The sequence below is a fragment of the Cetorhinus maximus genome, chromosome 30 (genome assembly GCF_964194155.1).
Source record: "Cetorhinus maximus chromosome 30, sCetMax3.hap1.1, whole genome shotgun sequence".
Classification (NCBI taxonomy): domain Eukaryota; kingdom Metazoa; phylum Chordata; class Chondrichthyes; order Lamniformes; family Cetorhinidae; genus Cetorhinus; species Cetorhinus maximus.
Window position 1 is genome coordinate 24,746,397 of NC_135908.1, and position 16,568 is coordinate 24,762,964.

Genomic DNA, 16,568 nt, shown 5'->3' on the forward strand with positions numbered 1-16,568 from the left:
ACATGTTGCTCTCTCTGCCACTGTTCCAATGGGTGTGTGTTTCTCTATCAACAGGTCGGTGCCATCCTGGCTAATGCGGTGGATGATGGACAGTGGTCTCAAGGCCTTATATCTGCAGTAGGTATTCCTTTTACAAGATAATGGGTTGGGGGTATTTGAGCCTTTGTGTTACTGAACAAAGATCAATTTCGGACCTGACACCCATGTGTTGAGCTGCTGTCAATCAGTTGATTGTTATAGCAACCACCCGGTTTCCTTCAGAAAGTTCTCAGTTCCAGTTTAAGGCAGTTAGAAATCTCCACCTCCATCTGCTGTGGTATGCAGAGCAGACCCCGTGTCTCAGTGTGTTACTCTCAGAGTTACCTCTGTGTCTCAGTGTGTTACTCTCAGAGTTACCTCTGTGTCTCCGTGTGTTACTCTCAGAGTTACCTCTGTGTCTCAGTGTGTTACTCTCAGAGTTAGCTCTGTGTCTCAGTGTGTTACTCTCAGAGTTAGCTCTGTGTCTCAGTGTGTTACTCTCAGAGTTAGCTCTGTGTCTCCGTGTGTTACTCTCAGAGTTAGCTCTGTGTCTCAGTGTGTTACTCTCAGAGTTAGCTCTGTGTCTCAGTGTGTTACTCTCAGAGTTACCTCTGTGTCTCCGTGTGTTACTCTCAGAGTTACCTCTGTGTCTCAGTGTGTTACTCTCAGAGTTAGCTCTGTGTCTCAGTGTGTTACTCTCAGAGTTAGCTCTGTGTCTCAGTGTGTTACTCTCAGAGTTAGCTCTGTGTCTCCGTGTGTTACTCTCAGAGTTAGCTCTGTGTCTCAGTGTGTTACTCTCAGAGTTAGCTCTGTGTCTCAGTGTGTTACTCTCAGAGTTACCTCTGTGTCTCAGTGTGTTACTCTCAGAGTAAGCTCTGTGTCTCAGTGTGTTACTCTCAGAGTAAGCTCTGTGTCTCCGTGTGTTACTCTCAGAGTTAGCTCCATGACTCAATGTGTTACTCTCAGAGTTACCTCTGTGTCTCAGTGTGTTACTCTCAGAGTAAGCTCTGTGTCTCAGTGTGTTACTCTCAGAGTAAGCTCTGTGTCTCAGTGTGTTACTCTCAGAGTTAGCTCTGTGTCTCAGTGTGTTACTCTCAGAGTAAGCTCTGTGTCTCAGTGTGTTACTCTCAGAGTAAGCTCTGTGTCTCAGTGTGTTACTCTCAGAGTAAGCTCTGTGTCTCAGTGTGTTACTCTCAGAGTAAGCTCTGTGTCTCCGTGTGTTACTCTCAGAGTTAGCTCCATGACTCAATGTGTTACTCTCAGAGTTACCTCTGTGTCTCAGTGTGTTACTCTCAGAGTAAGCTCTGTGTCTCAGTGTGTTACTCTCAGAGTAAGCTCTGTGTCTCAGTGTGTTACTCTCAGAGTTAGCTCTGTGTCTCAGTGTGTTACTCTCAGAGTAAGCTCTGTGTCTCAGTGTGTTACTCTCAGAGTAAGCTCTGTGTCTCAGTGTGTTACTCTCAGAGTAAGCTCTGTGTCTCAGTGTGTTACTCTCAGAGTTAGCTCTGTGTCTCAGTGTGTTACTCTCAGAGTTAGCTCTGTGTCTCCGTGTGTTACTCTGCAGAGTTAGCTCTGTGTCTCCGTGTGTTACTCTGCAGAGTAAGCTCTGTGTCTCAGTGTGTTACTCTGCAGAGCAGACCCCGTGTCTCAGTGTGTTACTCTCAGAGTTACCTCTGTGTCTCCGTGTGTTACTCTCAGAGTTAGCTCTGTGTCCCAGTGTGTTACTCTCAGAGTTACCTCTGTGTCTCCGTGTGTTACTCTCAGAGTTAGCTCTGTGTCTCCGTGTGTTACTCTCAGAGTTACCTCTGTGTCTCAGTGTGTTACTCTCAGAGTTAGCTCCATGACTCAATGTGTTACTCTGCAGAGTAAGCTCTGTGTCTCAGTGTGTTACTCTCTAGAGTTAGCTCTGTGTCTCAGTGTGTTACTCTCAGAGTTAGCTCTGTGTCTCAGTGTGTTACTCTCAGAGTTACCTCTGTGTCTCAGTGTGTTACTCTCAGAGTTAGCTCTGTGTCTCAGTGTGTTACTCTCAGAGTTAGCTCTGTGTCTCAGTGTGTTACTCTCAGAGTTAGCTCTGTGTCTCAGTGTGTTACTCTCAGAGTAAGCTCTGTGTCTCAGTGTGTTACTCTCAGAGTTACCTCTGTGTCTCAGTGTGTTACTCTCAGAGTAAGCTCTGTGTCTCAGTGTGTTACTCTCAGAGTAAGCTCCATGACTCAATGTGTTACTCTGCAGAGTAAGCTCTGTGTCTCAGTGTGTTACTCTCTAGAGTTAGCTCCATGACTCAGTGTGTTACTCTGCAGAGTAAGCTCTGTGTCTCAGTGTGTTACTCTCAGAGTTAGCTCTGTGTCTCAGTGTGTTACTCTCAGAGTTAGCTCTGTGTCTCAGTGTGTTACTCTGCAGAGTAAGCTCTGTGTCTCAGTGTGTTACTCTCTAGAGTTAGCTCCATGACTCAGTGTGTTACTCCGCAGAGTAAGCTCTGTGTCTCAGTGTGTTACTCTGCAGAGTAAGCTCTGTGTCCCAGTGTGTTACTCTGCAGAGTAAGCTCTGGGTCTCAGTGTGTTACTCTGCAGAGTAAGCTCTGTGTCTCAGTGTGTTACTCTGCAGAGTAAGCTCTGTGTCTCAGTGTGTTACTCTCTAGAGTTAGCTCCATGACTCAGTGTGTTACTCCGCAGAGTAAGCTCTGTGTCTCAGTGTGTTACTCTGCAGAGTAAGCTCTGTGTCTCAGTGTGTTACTCTGCAGAGTAAGCTCTGTGTCTCAGTGTGTTACTCTCTAGAGTTAGCTCCATGACTCAGTGTGTTACTCTGCAGAGTAAGCTCTGTGTCTCAGTGTGTTACTCTGCAGAGTAAGCTCTGGGTCTCAGTGTGTTACTCTCAGAGTAAGCTCTGTGTCTCCGTGTGTTACTCTCAGAGTTAGCTCCATGACTCAATGTGTTACTCTCAGAGTTACCTCTGTGTCTCAGTGTGTTACTCTCAGAGTAAGCTCTGTGTCTCAGTGTGTTACTCTCAGAGTAAGCTCTGTGTCTCAGTGTGTTACTCTCAGAGTTAGCTCTGTGTCTCAGTGTGTTACTCTCAGAGTAAGCTCTGTGTCTCAGTGTGTTACTCTCAGAGTAAGCTCTGTGTCTCAGTGTGTTACTCTCAGAGTAAGCTCTGTGTCTCAGTGTGTTACTCTCAGAGTTAGCTCTGTGTCTCAGTGTGTTACTCTCAGAGTTAGCTCTGTGTCTCCGTGTGTTACTCTGCAGAGTTAGCTCTGTGTCTCCGTGTGTTACTCTGCAGAGTAAGCTCTGTGTCTCAGTGTGTTACTCTGCAGAGCAGACCCCGTGTCTCAGTGTGTTACTCTCAGAGTTACCTCTGTGTCTCCGTGTGTTACTCTCAGAGTTAGCTCTGTGTCCCAGTGTGTTACTCTCAGAGTTACCTCTGTGTCTCCGTGTGTTACTCTCAGAGTTAGCTCTGTGTCTCCGTGTGTTACTCTCAGAGTTACCTCTGTGTCTCAGTGTGTTACTCTCAGAGTTAGCTCCATGACTCAATGTGTTACTCTGCAGAGTAAGCTCTGTGTCTCAGTGTGTTACTCTCTAGAGTTAGCTCTGTGTCTCAGTGTGTTACTCTCAGAGTTAGCTCTGTGTCTCAGTGTGTTACTCTCAGAGTTACCTCTGTGTCTCAGTGTGTTACTCTCAGAGTTAGCTCTGTGTCTCAGTGTGTTACTCTCAGAGTTAGCTCTGTGTCTCAGTGTGTTACTCTCAGAGTTAGCTCTGTGTCTCAGTGTGTTACTCTCAGAGTAAGCTCTGTGTCTCAGTGTGTTACTCTCAGAGTTACCTCTGTGTCTCAGTGTGTTACTCTCAGAGTAAGCTCTGTGTCTCAGTGTGTTACTCTCAGAGTAAGCTCCATGACTCAATGTGTTACTCTGCAGAGTAAGCTCTGTGTCTCAGTGTGTTACTCTGCAGAGTAAGCTCTGTGTCTCAGTGTGTTACTCTCAGAGTTAGCTCTGTGTCTCAGTGTGTTACTCTCAGAGTTAGCTCTGTGTCTCAGTGTGTTACTCTCAGAGTTAGCTCTGTGTCTCAGTGTGTTACTCTGCAGAGTAAGCTCTGTGTCTCAGTGTGTTACTCTCTAGAGTTAGCTCCATGACTCAGTGTGTTACTCCGCAGAGTAAGCTCTGTGTCTCAGTGTGTTACTCTGCAGAGTAAGCTCTGTGTCCCAGTGTGTTACTCTGCAGAGTAAGCTCTGGGTCTCAGTGTGTTACTCTGCAGAGTAAGCTCTGTGTCTCAGTGTGTTACTCTGCAGAGTAAGCTCTGTGTCTCAGTGTGTTACTCTCTAGAGTTAGCTCCATGACTCAGTGTGTTACTCCGCAGAGTAAGCTCTGTGTCTCAGTGTGTTACTCTGCAGAGTAAGCTCTGTGTCTCAGTGTGTTACTCTGCAGAGTAAGCTCTGTGTCTCAGTGTGTTACTCTCTAGAGTTAGCTCCATGACTCAGTGTGTTACTCTGCAGAGTAAGCTCTGTGTCTCAGTGTGTTACTCTGCAGAGTAAGCTCTGGGTCTAAGTGTGTTACTCTGCAGAGCAGACCCCGTGTCTCAGTGTGTTACTCTCTAGAGTTAGCTCCATGACTCAGTGTGTTACTCTGAGTTAGCTCTGTGTCTCAGTGTGTTACTCTCTAGAGTTAGCTCCATGACTCAGTGTGTTACTCTGAGTTAGCTCTGTGTCTCAGTGTGTTACTCTGCAGAGTAAGCTGTGTCTCAGTGTGTTACTCTCTAGAGTTAGCTCTGTGTCTCAGTGTGTTACTCTCTAGAGTTAGCTCCATGACTCAGTGTGTTACTCTGCAGAGTAAGCTGTGTCTCAGTGTGTTACTCTCTAGAGTTAGCTCTGTGTCTCAGTGTGTTACTCTCTAGAGTTAGCTCTGTGTCTGTGTGTTACTCTCAGAGTTAGCTCTGTGTCTCAGTGTGTTACTCTCAGAGTAAGCTCTGTGTCTCAGTGTGTTACTCTGCAGAGAAGGCTCGGTGTCTCAGTGTGTTACTCTCAGAGTAAGCTCTGTGTCTCAGTGTGTTACTCTGCAGAGTAAGCTCTGTGTCTCACTGTGTTACTCTCTAGAGTTAGCTCTGTGTCTCAGTGTGTTACTCTCAGAGTAAGCTCTGTGTCTCAATGTGTTACTCTGCAGAGAAGGCTCGGTGTCTCAGTGTGTTACTCTCAGAGTAAGCTCTGTGTCTCAGTGTGTTACTCTGCAGAGTAAGCTCTGTGTCTCAGTGTGTTACTCTCTAGAGTTAGCTCTGTGTCTCAGTGTGTTACTCTACAGAGTAAGCTCTGTGTCTCAGCGTGTTACTCTGCAGAGTTAGCTCTGTGTCTCAGCGTGTTACTCTGCAGAGAAGGCTCTGTGTCTCAGTGTGTTACTCTCAGAGTTAGCTTGGTGTCTCAGCGTGTTACTCTCAGAGTAAGCTCTGTGTCTCAGTGTGTTACTCTCAGAGTAAGCTCCATGTCTCAGTGTGTTACTCTCAGAGTAAGCTCCATGTCTCAGTGTGTTACTCTGCAGAGTAAGCTCTGTGTCTCAGTGTGTTACTCTCAGAGTTAGCTCTGTGTCTCAGTGTGTTACTCTCAGAGTTAGCTGTGTCTCAGCGTGTTACTCTCAGAGTAAGCTCTGTGTCTCCGTGTGTTACTCTCAGAGTAAGCTCTGTGTCTCCGTGTGTTACTCTCAGAGTAAGCTCTGTGTCTCAGTGTGTTACTCTGCAGAGTAAGCTCTGTGTCTCCGTGTGTTACTCTCAGAGTAAGCTCTGTGTCTCCGTGTGTTACTCTCAGAGTAAGCTCTGTGTCTCAGTGTGTTACTCTGCAGAGTAAGCTCTGTGTCTCAGTGTGTTACTCTGCAGAGTAAGCTCTGTGTCTCAGTGTGTTACTCTCAGAGTAAGCTCTGTGTCTCAGTGTGTTACTCTCAGAGTAAGCTCTGTGTCTCAGTGTGTTACTCTGCAGAGTAAGCTCTGTGTCTCAGTGTGTTACTCTCAGAGTAAGCTCTGTGTCTCAGTGTGTTACTCTCAGAGTAAGCTCCATGTCTCTGTGTGTTACTCTGTAGAGTTAGCTCTGTGTCCCAGTTTGTTACACTTCTCTTGCACCCTGCTTGAAGGCCAGCACGTCCAGAGTGACTGTTACACAGCTCGAAACTGAAAGATGCCCCTTCACCGCAGTAACACACTCCCTCCAGGTCTCTGTAAGATGGAGCCAGACCTGGGATCGGGGATCTGAGGCAAAAATAGAACGGCCAAGTATCAGGGGAAACGGGAGATTTTCAAATTCACGGTTTGTGCTTCACTAACTTCTCTTTGGGATGAGAAAATTAGCCTCTGATGAAATAAATATTTGAAGTCATTTTAACAGACATTAGTCTGAATGCATCTCATTAGTTTTTTAAATATATGAGCCAAAGATAATTCTGTTGTTTCATTTTTATGGATGTTAAGTGCCATGATATTAGTGATAACTTCATAAGAGGGAGGAAATTAAAGTAATTTATATCAGCAGAGAAAAAGTACTGGAGAAACCTGAGGGACTAAAATCCAGCCAATCTCCAGGGCCTGTCCATTGTAGCATTCTATACGTGATAGTGGGCAGGCGGGATATGAATTTCTGAAATTCCCTAGATTCTGGAATGGTCCCAGCAGTTTGGAAGTTAGAAAATGTAACAACTGCTATTCGAGAAAGGAGGGAGAGAGAAAACAGGGAATACAGACCAGTTCATCTGATATCACCCAACAAGGAAAATGCTGGAATCTATTATTCAGGAAGCCTTAACAATATTTAGAAAAGCATAGTATGATTGGAAGAAGTCATCGTGGTTTTACGAAAGGGAAATCCTGTTTGACAACTTAATTCGAGTTTTTGAGTAGGGTGGATACAATCGAACCGGTGGATATAGTCTACTTGGTTTTTGAAATGGTGCAACTTGATAAGGTGCAAGGTGAATACACAAGTTAAGGGCTCATGGAGTTGGGGGTAATATATTAGCATGGAAGAAGGATTGTTTGAGGGTCAGGAAACACAGAGTGGACTCAAATGGGGCATTTCAAGCCGGGCAATAACTGGAGATCAGTGCTTGGGGCCTCTCAGCTCTTTACAATCTATATTAATGACTTCGGGAGACCACTAAGAAGCTGCAAAGAGATTCAGATGGGTTAAGTGAGTGGGCAGCGAGCTGACAGATGGAGTGTTCAAGTAATGGAGGGAAGTGTGAGGTTACTCACTTTGATAGAATAGAAAAGCAGAATTTTTTTTAAAGGTGTGAAACTTGTAAATGTTGATGTTCAGAGGGATTTGGGTGTGTTCGTGTAAGATTAGCACACAGGTGCCGCAAGCAATTAGGAAGTGAAATGCTTTTATTGCAAGTGGATTGGAGTACAAGAATACAGAAGTCTTGCTCCTGTTGTACAGGACTTTGCTGAGACCACACCTGGAGTACTGGGTGCAGTTTTGGTCTCCATATTTAAGAAAGATTTACTTGTATTGGGGTGAAGTATAACAGGCTAATAGCTAACGTACATTATCAGTGAGGTCAGATCACATGTCTCTCGCTCGCTCTCTCTCTCTCTCTCGCTCGCTCTCTCTCTCTCTCTCTCTCAGATAGCTGCTTCATGCTTTTCTATCCCTGTATATAGTTGTATATGGTTAATAAATGTTCGGAAGTTCCTGGATGCCTTGTTTCCAGGCGTCTCTGTTACACACACCGTGGGCCCACTTCATGGTGGCAGCAGTAAACTTACTGAATAGCAAGGGTCCCTGAAAATACTGTCAGTGGCAGGAAGATGAAAGCCATTGAAAATAAAGCAGCAAGGGAATAACTGGAAGGAAAAGCAACGCAATCGGATTAAATTAACAGACAATCATGGGAAAAGTCTTTTTAATATATGTTCATTCATGGAGTGTGGGCGTCAAAGGCTCATTCCTAATTGCCCTTGAGAAGGTGGTGGTGAGTTGCCTTCTTGAACCGCTGCAGTCCATGTGGTGTAGGTACACCCACAGTGCTGTTAGAGAGGGAGTTCCAGGATTTAGACCCAGCGACAGTGAAGGAACGGCGATATATTTCCAAGTCAGGATGGTGAGTGACTTGGAGGGGAACTTCCAGCAGGTGATGTTCCCATGTACCTGATGCCCTGGCCCTTCTAGGTGGTAGTAGTCGTGGGTTTGGAAGGTGCCTTGGTGAGTTGCTGCAGTGCAACGTGTAGGTGGTACACACACTGCTGCTACTGTGCGTCAGTGGTGGAGGGAGTGAATGTTGAAAGTGGTGGATGGGGTGCCAATCTCTACCCCATACCTTTACAAAAGGATTTGAGCATAGGGAGTAAAGATGTCTTGCTGCAATTATATAGAGCCTTGGTGAGACCTCACCTGAAATATTGTATGCAGTGTTGGTTTCCTTACCTAAGGAAGGACATACTTACCATAGAGGGAGTGCACCAATAGTTCACCAAACTAATTCTTGGGATGGAGGGATTGTTCTAAGAGGAAACATTAAATAGACTGGGCCTTTATTCTCTGCAGTTTAGAAGAATGAGAGATTATCTCATTCAAACATACAAAGTATTTACAGGGCTCAACAGGGTAGATGCAGGAAGGATGTTCCCCCTGCCTGGTTGTAGCGGGGGGGAGGTGTCTAGAATCAGGGGGCACAGTCTCAGAATAAGGAGTAGGCTATTTTGGGCTGGGGTGAAGAGGAATGATGGTGAGGGTGATGAATCTTTGGAATTCTCTGCCACAGAGGGCTGTGGAGGCTCAGCCATTGAGTATGTTCAGCAGCCATGACCTCAGTGAATAGTGGAGTAGGCTCAAAGGGCTGAATGGCCTACTCCTGATCTTGGGCCACCAAGCAGCATACTGGCAAAACTGCCATCGCAGATTCAACAGGTATAGGACAGCTTCAGGGTTAGCACAGAAGAATGATAAAGAAGTGGTCAGCACACTCCTGTATTCCATCTGTATCAGCGCAAATGACATTTTCGGATGACAGGGTGTTAATGAGGGCACAACAACCTATAAAGAGGCTATTAAGACCTTTGATTCATATTTCAGTCTTTGGAGGAACATTAGGAACAGGTGAGGTTTAACAGGCACACTCAGGAATCCAGAAGTATTGAGTTTTTCATCAATGACCTATATCATTTGGCTGATAGTTGCAAGTATGGGGCTCTAAAGGAGAAGCTTACCTGAGACCATATAGTGGTGGGCATGCTTGCTGATAATGTATCTGACTTTCTGCAATCCAGAGAAGAACTAACATTAGCGAAGACAGTTCAGTTATTAGAGAGACAGACTGGGCTACAGAAGCAGAACCGAGTTTCAACCTGGAGTGATAATCTGTGGAGCCAGACTACTGACTCATTCCCTTTGTGAACAATAGAGGTACCAGCGTACCCATTAAAAAGCAGAGCCATAACGAAGAGGGGGCAGGAACTGTCATCATCCAGTGCTCCTGTTGTGATGCGAGAAAGCCCCATCGGCGGGAAGACTGTCCCAATGTAAACACAAAGTGTCATTCCTGCAGGAGGCAGGGATAATTTAAAGTCACATGCCACAACAGAAAGCCACCTACTCCAGAATTTACAGGGAGGCCAGTCAGACCAAACAGTATCCAGCAGATGGAAGATACAGAGGAACTCAGAGTGCCTTTCTGGGGTGACCTCTCAAAATCCAAGGGGACCTTCTGGAGTGAGGATATCACAGTCAATAGCCACAAAAACCATTTTTAATTGGACACAGGAGCAGGAATGTCCATTCTTTCTGATACTGTACAGTGGCTGAAGTCTGAGTTTTTGCAGCTGACTGCATGGTCCGGGGGGATCGCCCTGAAGGTACAAGGGCAGGTCACTGCTACACTTCATGTAAGGGAAGTGGAATTACAGAAACTCTTTATGTTGTCCAGAATCAGGAGCTGGAGAGCTCACTCAGATTTACAACTCATGAGAAGGTGGAAGAGCCGAACAACCAGGACAAACCAGATAAATCCAAGATTCAATTTCCAAGCCTTAGGAAGCTCCAGGTGCCTTACTATCTTACCTTGAATTCAGATGCCAAGCCAGTGTGTTTGTTTACCCCAAGAAAGGTCCCACGCCCTCTCTTCAAAAGCTGACTCCATTCTACATCAGCCCCTTAATGTTACAGAACGTCAGTGTTTTATGAGCATGGTTAATCAGCTGGAGAATTTCCTGCCCAATCTTGCACACATGATGAGCCAGTATGACAACTCCTGATACAAGACCAGGCCTGGTGCTGGATTGTACACCAACAAAGGCTGTTTAACACAACCAAAGACATGCTCATGTCCACAGAAACACTGGACCCATTACAATCCAGACCTACACACCATCGTTACGGCTGATGCATTGTCCATTGGCCTAGGGAATGGATTGTCCCAAATTCAGCAAGACAGTTCTCGCAGACCAGTACCCAGGGCACTGACAGAAATGGTTTTCTCTCATAGAAACATAGAAACTAAGAGCAGGAGTAGGCCATTCGGCCCTTCGAGCCTGCTCCACCATTCATTATGATCATGGCTGATCATCCAACTCAATAGCCTGCTCCCGCTTTCTCCCCATACCCTTTGATCCCTTTCACCCCAAGAGCTATATCTAACTCCTTCTTGAAAACATACAATGTTTTGGTCTCAACTACTTTCTATGGTAGTGAATTCCACAGGCTCACCACTCTCTGGATGAAGAAATTTCTCCTCATCTCAGTCCTAAATGGTCTACCCCGTATCCTCAGACTGTGACCCCTGGTTCTGGACTCCCCCACCATTGGGAACCTCCTTCCTGCATCTACCCTGTCTAGTCCTGTTAGAATTTTAAAGGTTTCTATGAGATCCCCCCTCATTCTTCTTAACTCCAGCAAAAATAGTCCTAACCGACTCAATCTCTCCTTCTATGTCAATCCCGCCATCCCAGGAATCAGCCTGATAAACCTTCGCTGCACTCCCTCTATAGCAAGAACATCCTTCCTCAGATAAGGAGACCAAAACTGCATACAATATTCCAGGTGTGGTCTCACCAAGGCCCTGTACAATTGCAGCAAGACATCCCTGCTCCTGTACTCGAATCCTCTGGCTATGAAGGCCAACATACCATTTGCCTTCTTTACCGCCTGCTGCACCTGCATGCTTACTTTCAGCGACTGGTGTACGAGGACAGCCAGGTCTTGTTGCACATTCCCCTCTCTCAATTTATAGCCATTCAGATAATAATCTGCCTTCCTGTTTTTGCCACCAAAGTGGATAACCTCACAATAATCCATGTTATATTGCATCTGCCATGCATTTGCCCACTCACTCAGCTTATCCAAATCATACTGAAGCATCTCTGCATCCTCCTCACAGCTCACCCACCCACCCAGCTTTGTGTCATCTGCAAATTTGGAGACATTACGTTTAGTCCCCTCATCTAAATCATTAATATATATTGTGAATAACTGGGGTCCCAGCACCGATCCCTGTGGTACCCAACTAGTCACTGCCTGCCATTCGGAAAAAGACCCGTTTATTCCTACTCTTTGTTTCCTGTCTGCCAACCAGTTTTCTGTCCATCTCAATACACTACCCCCAATCCCATGAGCTTTAATTTTACACGCCAATCTCTTATGTGGGACTTTGTCAAAAGCCTTCTGAAAATCCAAATAAACCACATCCACTGGCTCCCCCTCATCAACTCTACTAGTTACATCCTCAAAAAATTCCAGTAGATTTGTCAAGCATGATTTCCCTTTCGTAAATCCATGCTGACTCTGTCCGATTCTGCCACTGTTTTCCAAGTGCTCAGCTATTAAATCTTCTATAATGGACTCTAGAATTTTTCCCACTACCGACATCAGGCTGACTGGTCTGTAATTCCCTGTTTTCTCTCTACGTCCCTTTTTAAATAATGGGGTTACATTAACTACCCTCCAATCTGTAGGGACTGTTCGCAAGTATATAGAATCTTGGAAGATGACCTCCAAAGCATCCATTATTTCTAGGCCACTTCCTTAAGTACTCTGGGATGTAGATTATCAGGCCCTGGGGATTTATCGGCCTTCAATCCCATCAATTTCCCCAAAACCATTTCCCTACTGATACTGATTTCTTTCAGTTCCTCCCTCCCACTAAACCCTGTGTTCCCCAACATTCCTGGTATGTTATTTGTGTCCTCCTTTGTGAAGACAGAACCAAAGTATGTATTTAGTTGGTCAGCCATTTCTTTGTTCCCCATTATAAATTCCCCTGTTTCTGACTGTAAGGGATCTACATTTGTCTTCACCAATCTTTTTCTCTTCACATACCTATAGATACTTTTACAGTCAGTTTTTATGTTCCCTGCAAGCTTACTCTCGTACTCTATTTTCCCCTTCTTAATCAAGCCCTTGGTCCTCCTTTGCTGAATTCTAAACTGCTCCCAATCCTCAGGTCTGTTGTTTTTTTCTGGCCAATTTGTATGCCTCTTCCTTGGATCTAATACTATCTCTAATTTCCCTTGTAAGCCACGGTTTGGCCACTTTTCCTGTTTTACTTTTGTGCCAGACAGGAATAAACAATTGTTGCAGTTCACCCATGCGCTCTTTGAATGTTTGCCATTGCCTATCCACCGTCATCCCTTTTAGTAACGTTTCCCAATCCATCATAGCCAACTCGTGCCTCATACCATTAGTATCCTTTATTAAGATTCAGGACCCTAGTTTCAGAACCAACTTCGTCACTCTCCATCTTGATGAAGAGTTCGATCATATTATGGTCGCTCATCCCCAAAGGGCCTCACACAACTAGATTGCCAATTATTCCTTTCTCATTACACAATACCCAGTCTAGGATGGCCTGTTCTCTCTTTGGTTCCTCAACGTATTGGTCCAGAAAACCATCCCGTATACACTCCAGGAATTCCTCCTCTACAGTATTGTTACTAATTTGATTTGTCCAATCTATATGCAGATTAAAGTCACCCATAATTACAGATGTTCCTTATTGCATGCATCTCTGATTTCCTGTTTAATGCCATTCACAACATCACCACTACAGTTTGGGAGTCTATATACAACCCCCACTAACGTTTTTTGCCCCTTAATGTTTCTCAGCTCTATCCATACAGATTCCACATCGTCGGAGCTAATATCATTCCTCACTATTGCGTTAATTTCCTCTTTAACCAGCAATGCAACTCCACCACTTTTTCCTTTTTGTCTGTCCTTCCTAAATACTGAATACCCCTGGATGTTCAGTTCCCATCCCTGGTCACCCTGCAGCCATGTCTCTGTAATCCTGACTATATCATACCTGTTTACATCTTTCTGCACGGTTAATTCATCCACTTTATTGCGAATGCTCCTTGCGTTAAGGCACAAAGCCTTAAGGCTTGTCTTTTTAACATTACTTGTCCCGTTCCCACTATTTTTCACTGAGGCCCTGTTTGATTCTTGCCCTTGATTTCTCTGCCTATCACTTTTCTTATTCCCCTTTCTGTCCTTTGTTCTTGTCCTTGATTCCCCCTTCCCTTGACTCCTTGCATAGGTTCCCACCCCCCTGCCATTTTAATTTAAACCCTCCCCAACCACTCTGGCAAATATTCCCCCTAGAACATCAGTCCCAGTCCTGTCCAGGTGTAATCCGTCCAGTTTGTACTGGTCCCACCTCCCCCAGAACCGGTCCCAATGTCCAGGAATCTGAAACCCTCCCCCTCACACTATCTCCTCAGCCACGTATTCATCTGATATGCCCTGCTATTTCTACTCTGACTAGCATGTGGTACTGGTAGTAATCCTGAGATCACTACCTTTAAGGTCCTACTTTTCAAGTTACTTCCTAACTTCCTATACTCTGCTTTTAGGACCTCATCCCTTTTTTTACCTATGTGGTTTGTACCAATGTGTACCACAACCACTGGCTGTTCACCCTCCCCCTTCAGAATGTCCTGTAGCCGCTCTGGGACATCCTTGACCCTAGCACCAGGGAGGCAACATACCATCCTGGAGTCTCGTTTGCAGCCACAGAAACACCTATCTATTCCCCTTACAATTGAATCCGCTATAACTATTGCATTCCCACACTTTTTACTCCTCCCCTGTGCAGCAGAGCCAACCGTGGTGCAACGAATTTGGCTGTTGCTGCCTGAGAGGTCATTCCCCCCCCAACAGTATCCAAAGTGGTTTATCTGTTTTGCAGGGAAATAACCACAGGAGATTCCTGCACTGCCTGCCTAGTCCTCTTGCTCTGTCTGGTGGTCACCCATTCCATTCCTGCCTGTGGATGCTTAGCGTGCGGTGTGACCACCTCTCTATATGTGCTATCCACGATACTCTCCACCTCACGGATGCTCCACAGTGTCCCCAGCCGCTGCTCCAGCTCCGAAACCTGGGCTTCCGGGAGCTGCAGCTGAAGATATTTCCCACACACATGCTGGCCCCGGGCACTGGAAATGTGCCCGGCTTCCCACATAGAGCAGGAGGAGCACACCACGGATTAGAGCTCTCCTGCCATGACTTACCCCTTTAAATTAAATTAAACCTTTTGGAAGATACTTAATATCAAATAATATCAATTACTCTCGGGCCCTTCTTCCCTGCTCCTCATTGTTACAGAATGTAGCCTTTACAAACGATGAACCACAAAATAAGACCTTAAAAACTATAAGCAATAAAAGTAGTAAATACTTACCCGACTGTACTCACAGTACTCAAAGGATCACCTCGTTCCTACCTCACCGAAGTCCCTCAGTCACACCTGCTCTCCCAGCTCCATTTCAACTCCTGGCTCCTCTCGCGCTCCTCTTCAACTCACGACTCCTCTCACACTCCTCTTCAACTCCCGACTCCTCTCACGCTCCTCTTCAACTCCCGACTCCTCTCACGCTCCTCTTCAACTCCCGACTCCTCTCACACTCCTCTTCAACTCCCGGCTCCTCTCGCGCTCCTCTTCAACTCCCAACTCCTCTCACGCTCCTCTTCAACTCCCGACTCCTCTCGCACTCCTCTTCAACTCGCGACCCCACTCGCACCTCTCTTCAGCTCCCGACTCCTCTCACGCTTCTCTCCAACTCCCAACTCCTCTTGCGCTCCTCTTCAACTCCCGACTCCTCTGGCGCTTCTGTTCAGCTCCCGACTCCTCTCGCGCTTCTCTTCAAGTCCCGACTCCTCTCGCGCTTCTCTTCAAGTCCCGACTCCTCTCGCGCTTCTCTTCAACTCCCGACTCCTCTCGCGCTTCTCTTCAACTCCCGACTCCTCTCGCGCTCCTCTTCAACTCCCGACTCTTCTTGCACTCCTCTTCAACTCCCGACTCCTCTCGCACTCCTCTTCAACTCGCGACCCCACTCGCACCTCTCTTCAGCTCCCGACTCCTCTCGAGCTTCTCTTCAGCTCCCGACTCCTCTCGAGCTTCTCTTCAACTTCCGACTCCTCTCACACTTCCCTTCAACTCCCGACTCCTCTCGCACTTCTCTTCAGCTCCCGGCTCCTCTCGCGCTTCTCTTCAACTCGCGACCCCACTCGCACCTCTCTTCAGCTCCCGACTCCTCTCGAGCTTCTCTTCAGCTCCCGACTCCTCTCGAGCTTCTCTTCAACTTCCGACTCCTCTCACACTTCCCTTCAACTCCCGACTCCTCTCGCACTTCTCTTCAGCTCCCGGCTCCTCTCGCGCTTCTCTTCAACTCGCGACCCCTCTCGCACTTCTCTTCAGCTCCCGACTCCTCTCGAGCTTCTCTTCAACTCCTTTCGCGCTCCTCTTCAACTCCCGACGCCTCTCGCACTTCTCTTCAGCTCCCGGCTGCTCTCGCACTCCTCTTCAACTCCCGACTCCTCTGGCGCTTCTCTTCAGCTCCCGACTCCTCTCACGCTTCTCTCCAACTCCCAACTCCTCTTGCGCTCCTCTTCAACTCCCGACTCCTCTGGCGCTTCTGTTCAGCTCCCGACTCCTCTCGTGCTTCTCTTCAAGTCCCGACTCCTCTCGCACTTCTCTTCAAGTCCCGGCTCCTCTCACACTCCTCTTCAACTCCCGACTCCTCTCGCGCTCCTCTTCAACTCCCGACTCCTCTCGCGCTTCTCTTCAACTCCCGACTCCTCTCGCGCTTCTCTTCAACTCCCGACTCCTCTCGCGCTTCTCTTCAACTCCTGACTCCTCTCGCACTCCTCTTCAACTCCCGACTCCTCTCACGCTCCTCTTCAACTCCCGACTCCTCTCGCGCTTCTCTTCAACTCCCGACTCCTCTCACTCTCCTCTTCAACTCCCGGCTCCTCTTCAACTCCCGGCTCCTCTCGCGCTCCTCTTCAACTCGCGACCCCACTCGCACCTCTCTTCAGCTCCCGACTCCTCTCGCACTTCTCTTCAGCTCCCGACTCCTCTTGAGCTTCTCTTCAACTCCTCTCGCGCTGCTCTTCAACTCCCGACTCCTCTCGCGCTTCTCTTCAACTCCCGACTCCTCTCGCGCTCCTCTTCAACTCCCGACTCCTCTCGCGCTTCTCTCCAACTCCCGACTCCTCTCGTGCTTCTCTCCAACTCCCAACTCCTCTGGCGCTTCTCTTCAGCTCCCGGCTCCTCTCGCGCTTCTCTTCAACTCCTCTCGCGCTTCTCTTCAACTCCCGACTCCTCT

At 47.0% G+C, this 16,568-nt stretch overlaps 1 protein-coding gene across 5 annotated transcripts in view; it reads left to right on the forward strand.

The window, feature by feature from the left end:
- Window positions 1-16,568, forward strand: part of LOC144670145 (talin-2) — a 345,177-nt gene that overhangs the window by 314,370 nt on the left and 14,239 nt on the right. For 4 of the 5 annotated variants that reach the window (XM_078532616.1, XM_078532619.1, XM_078532618.1 and 1 more), the window contains one exon: window positions 55-117. In XM_078532616.1, the coding sequence (XP_078388742.1) occupies window positions 55-117 (63 nt within the window). Of the gene's footprint in view, window positions 1-54; window positions 118-16,568 lie in introns of those variants that run through there. The other variant, XR_013573826.1, reaches the window with a different exon arrangement.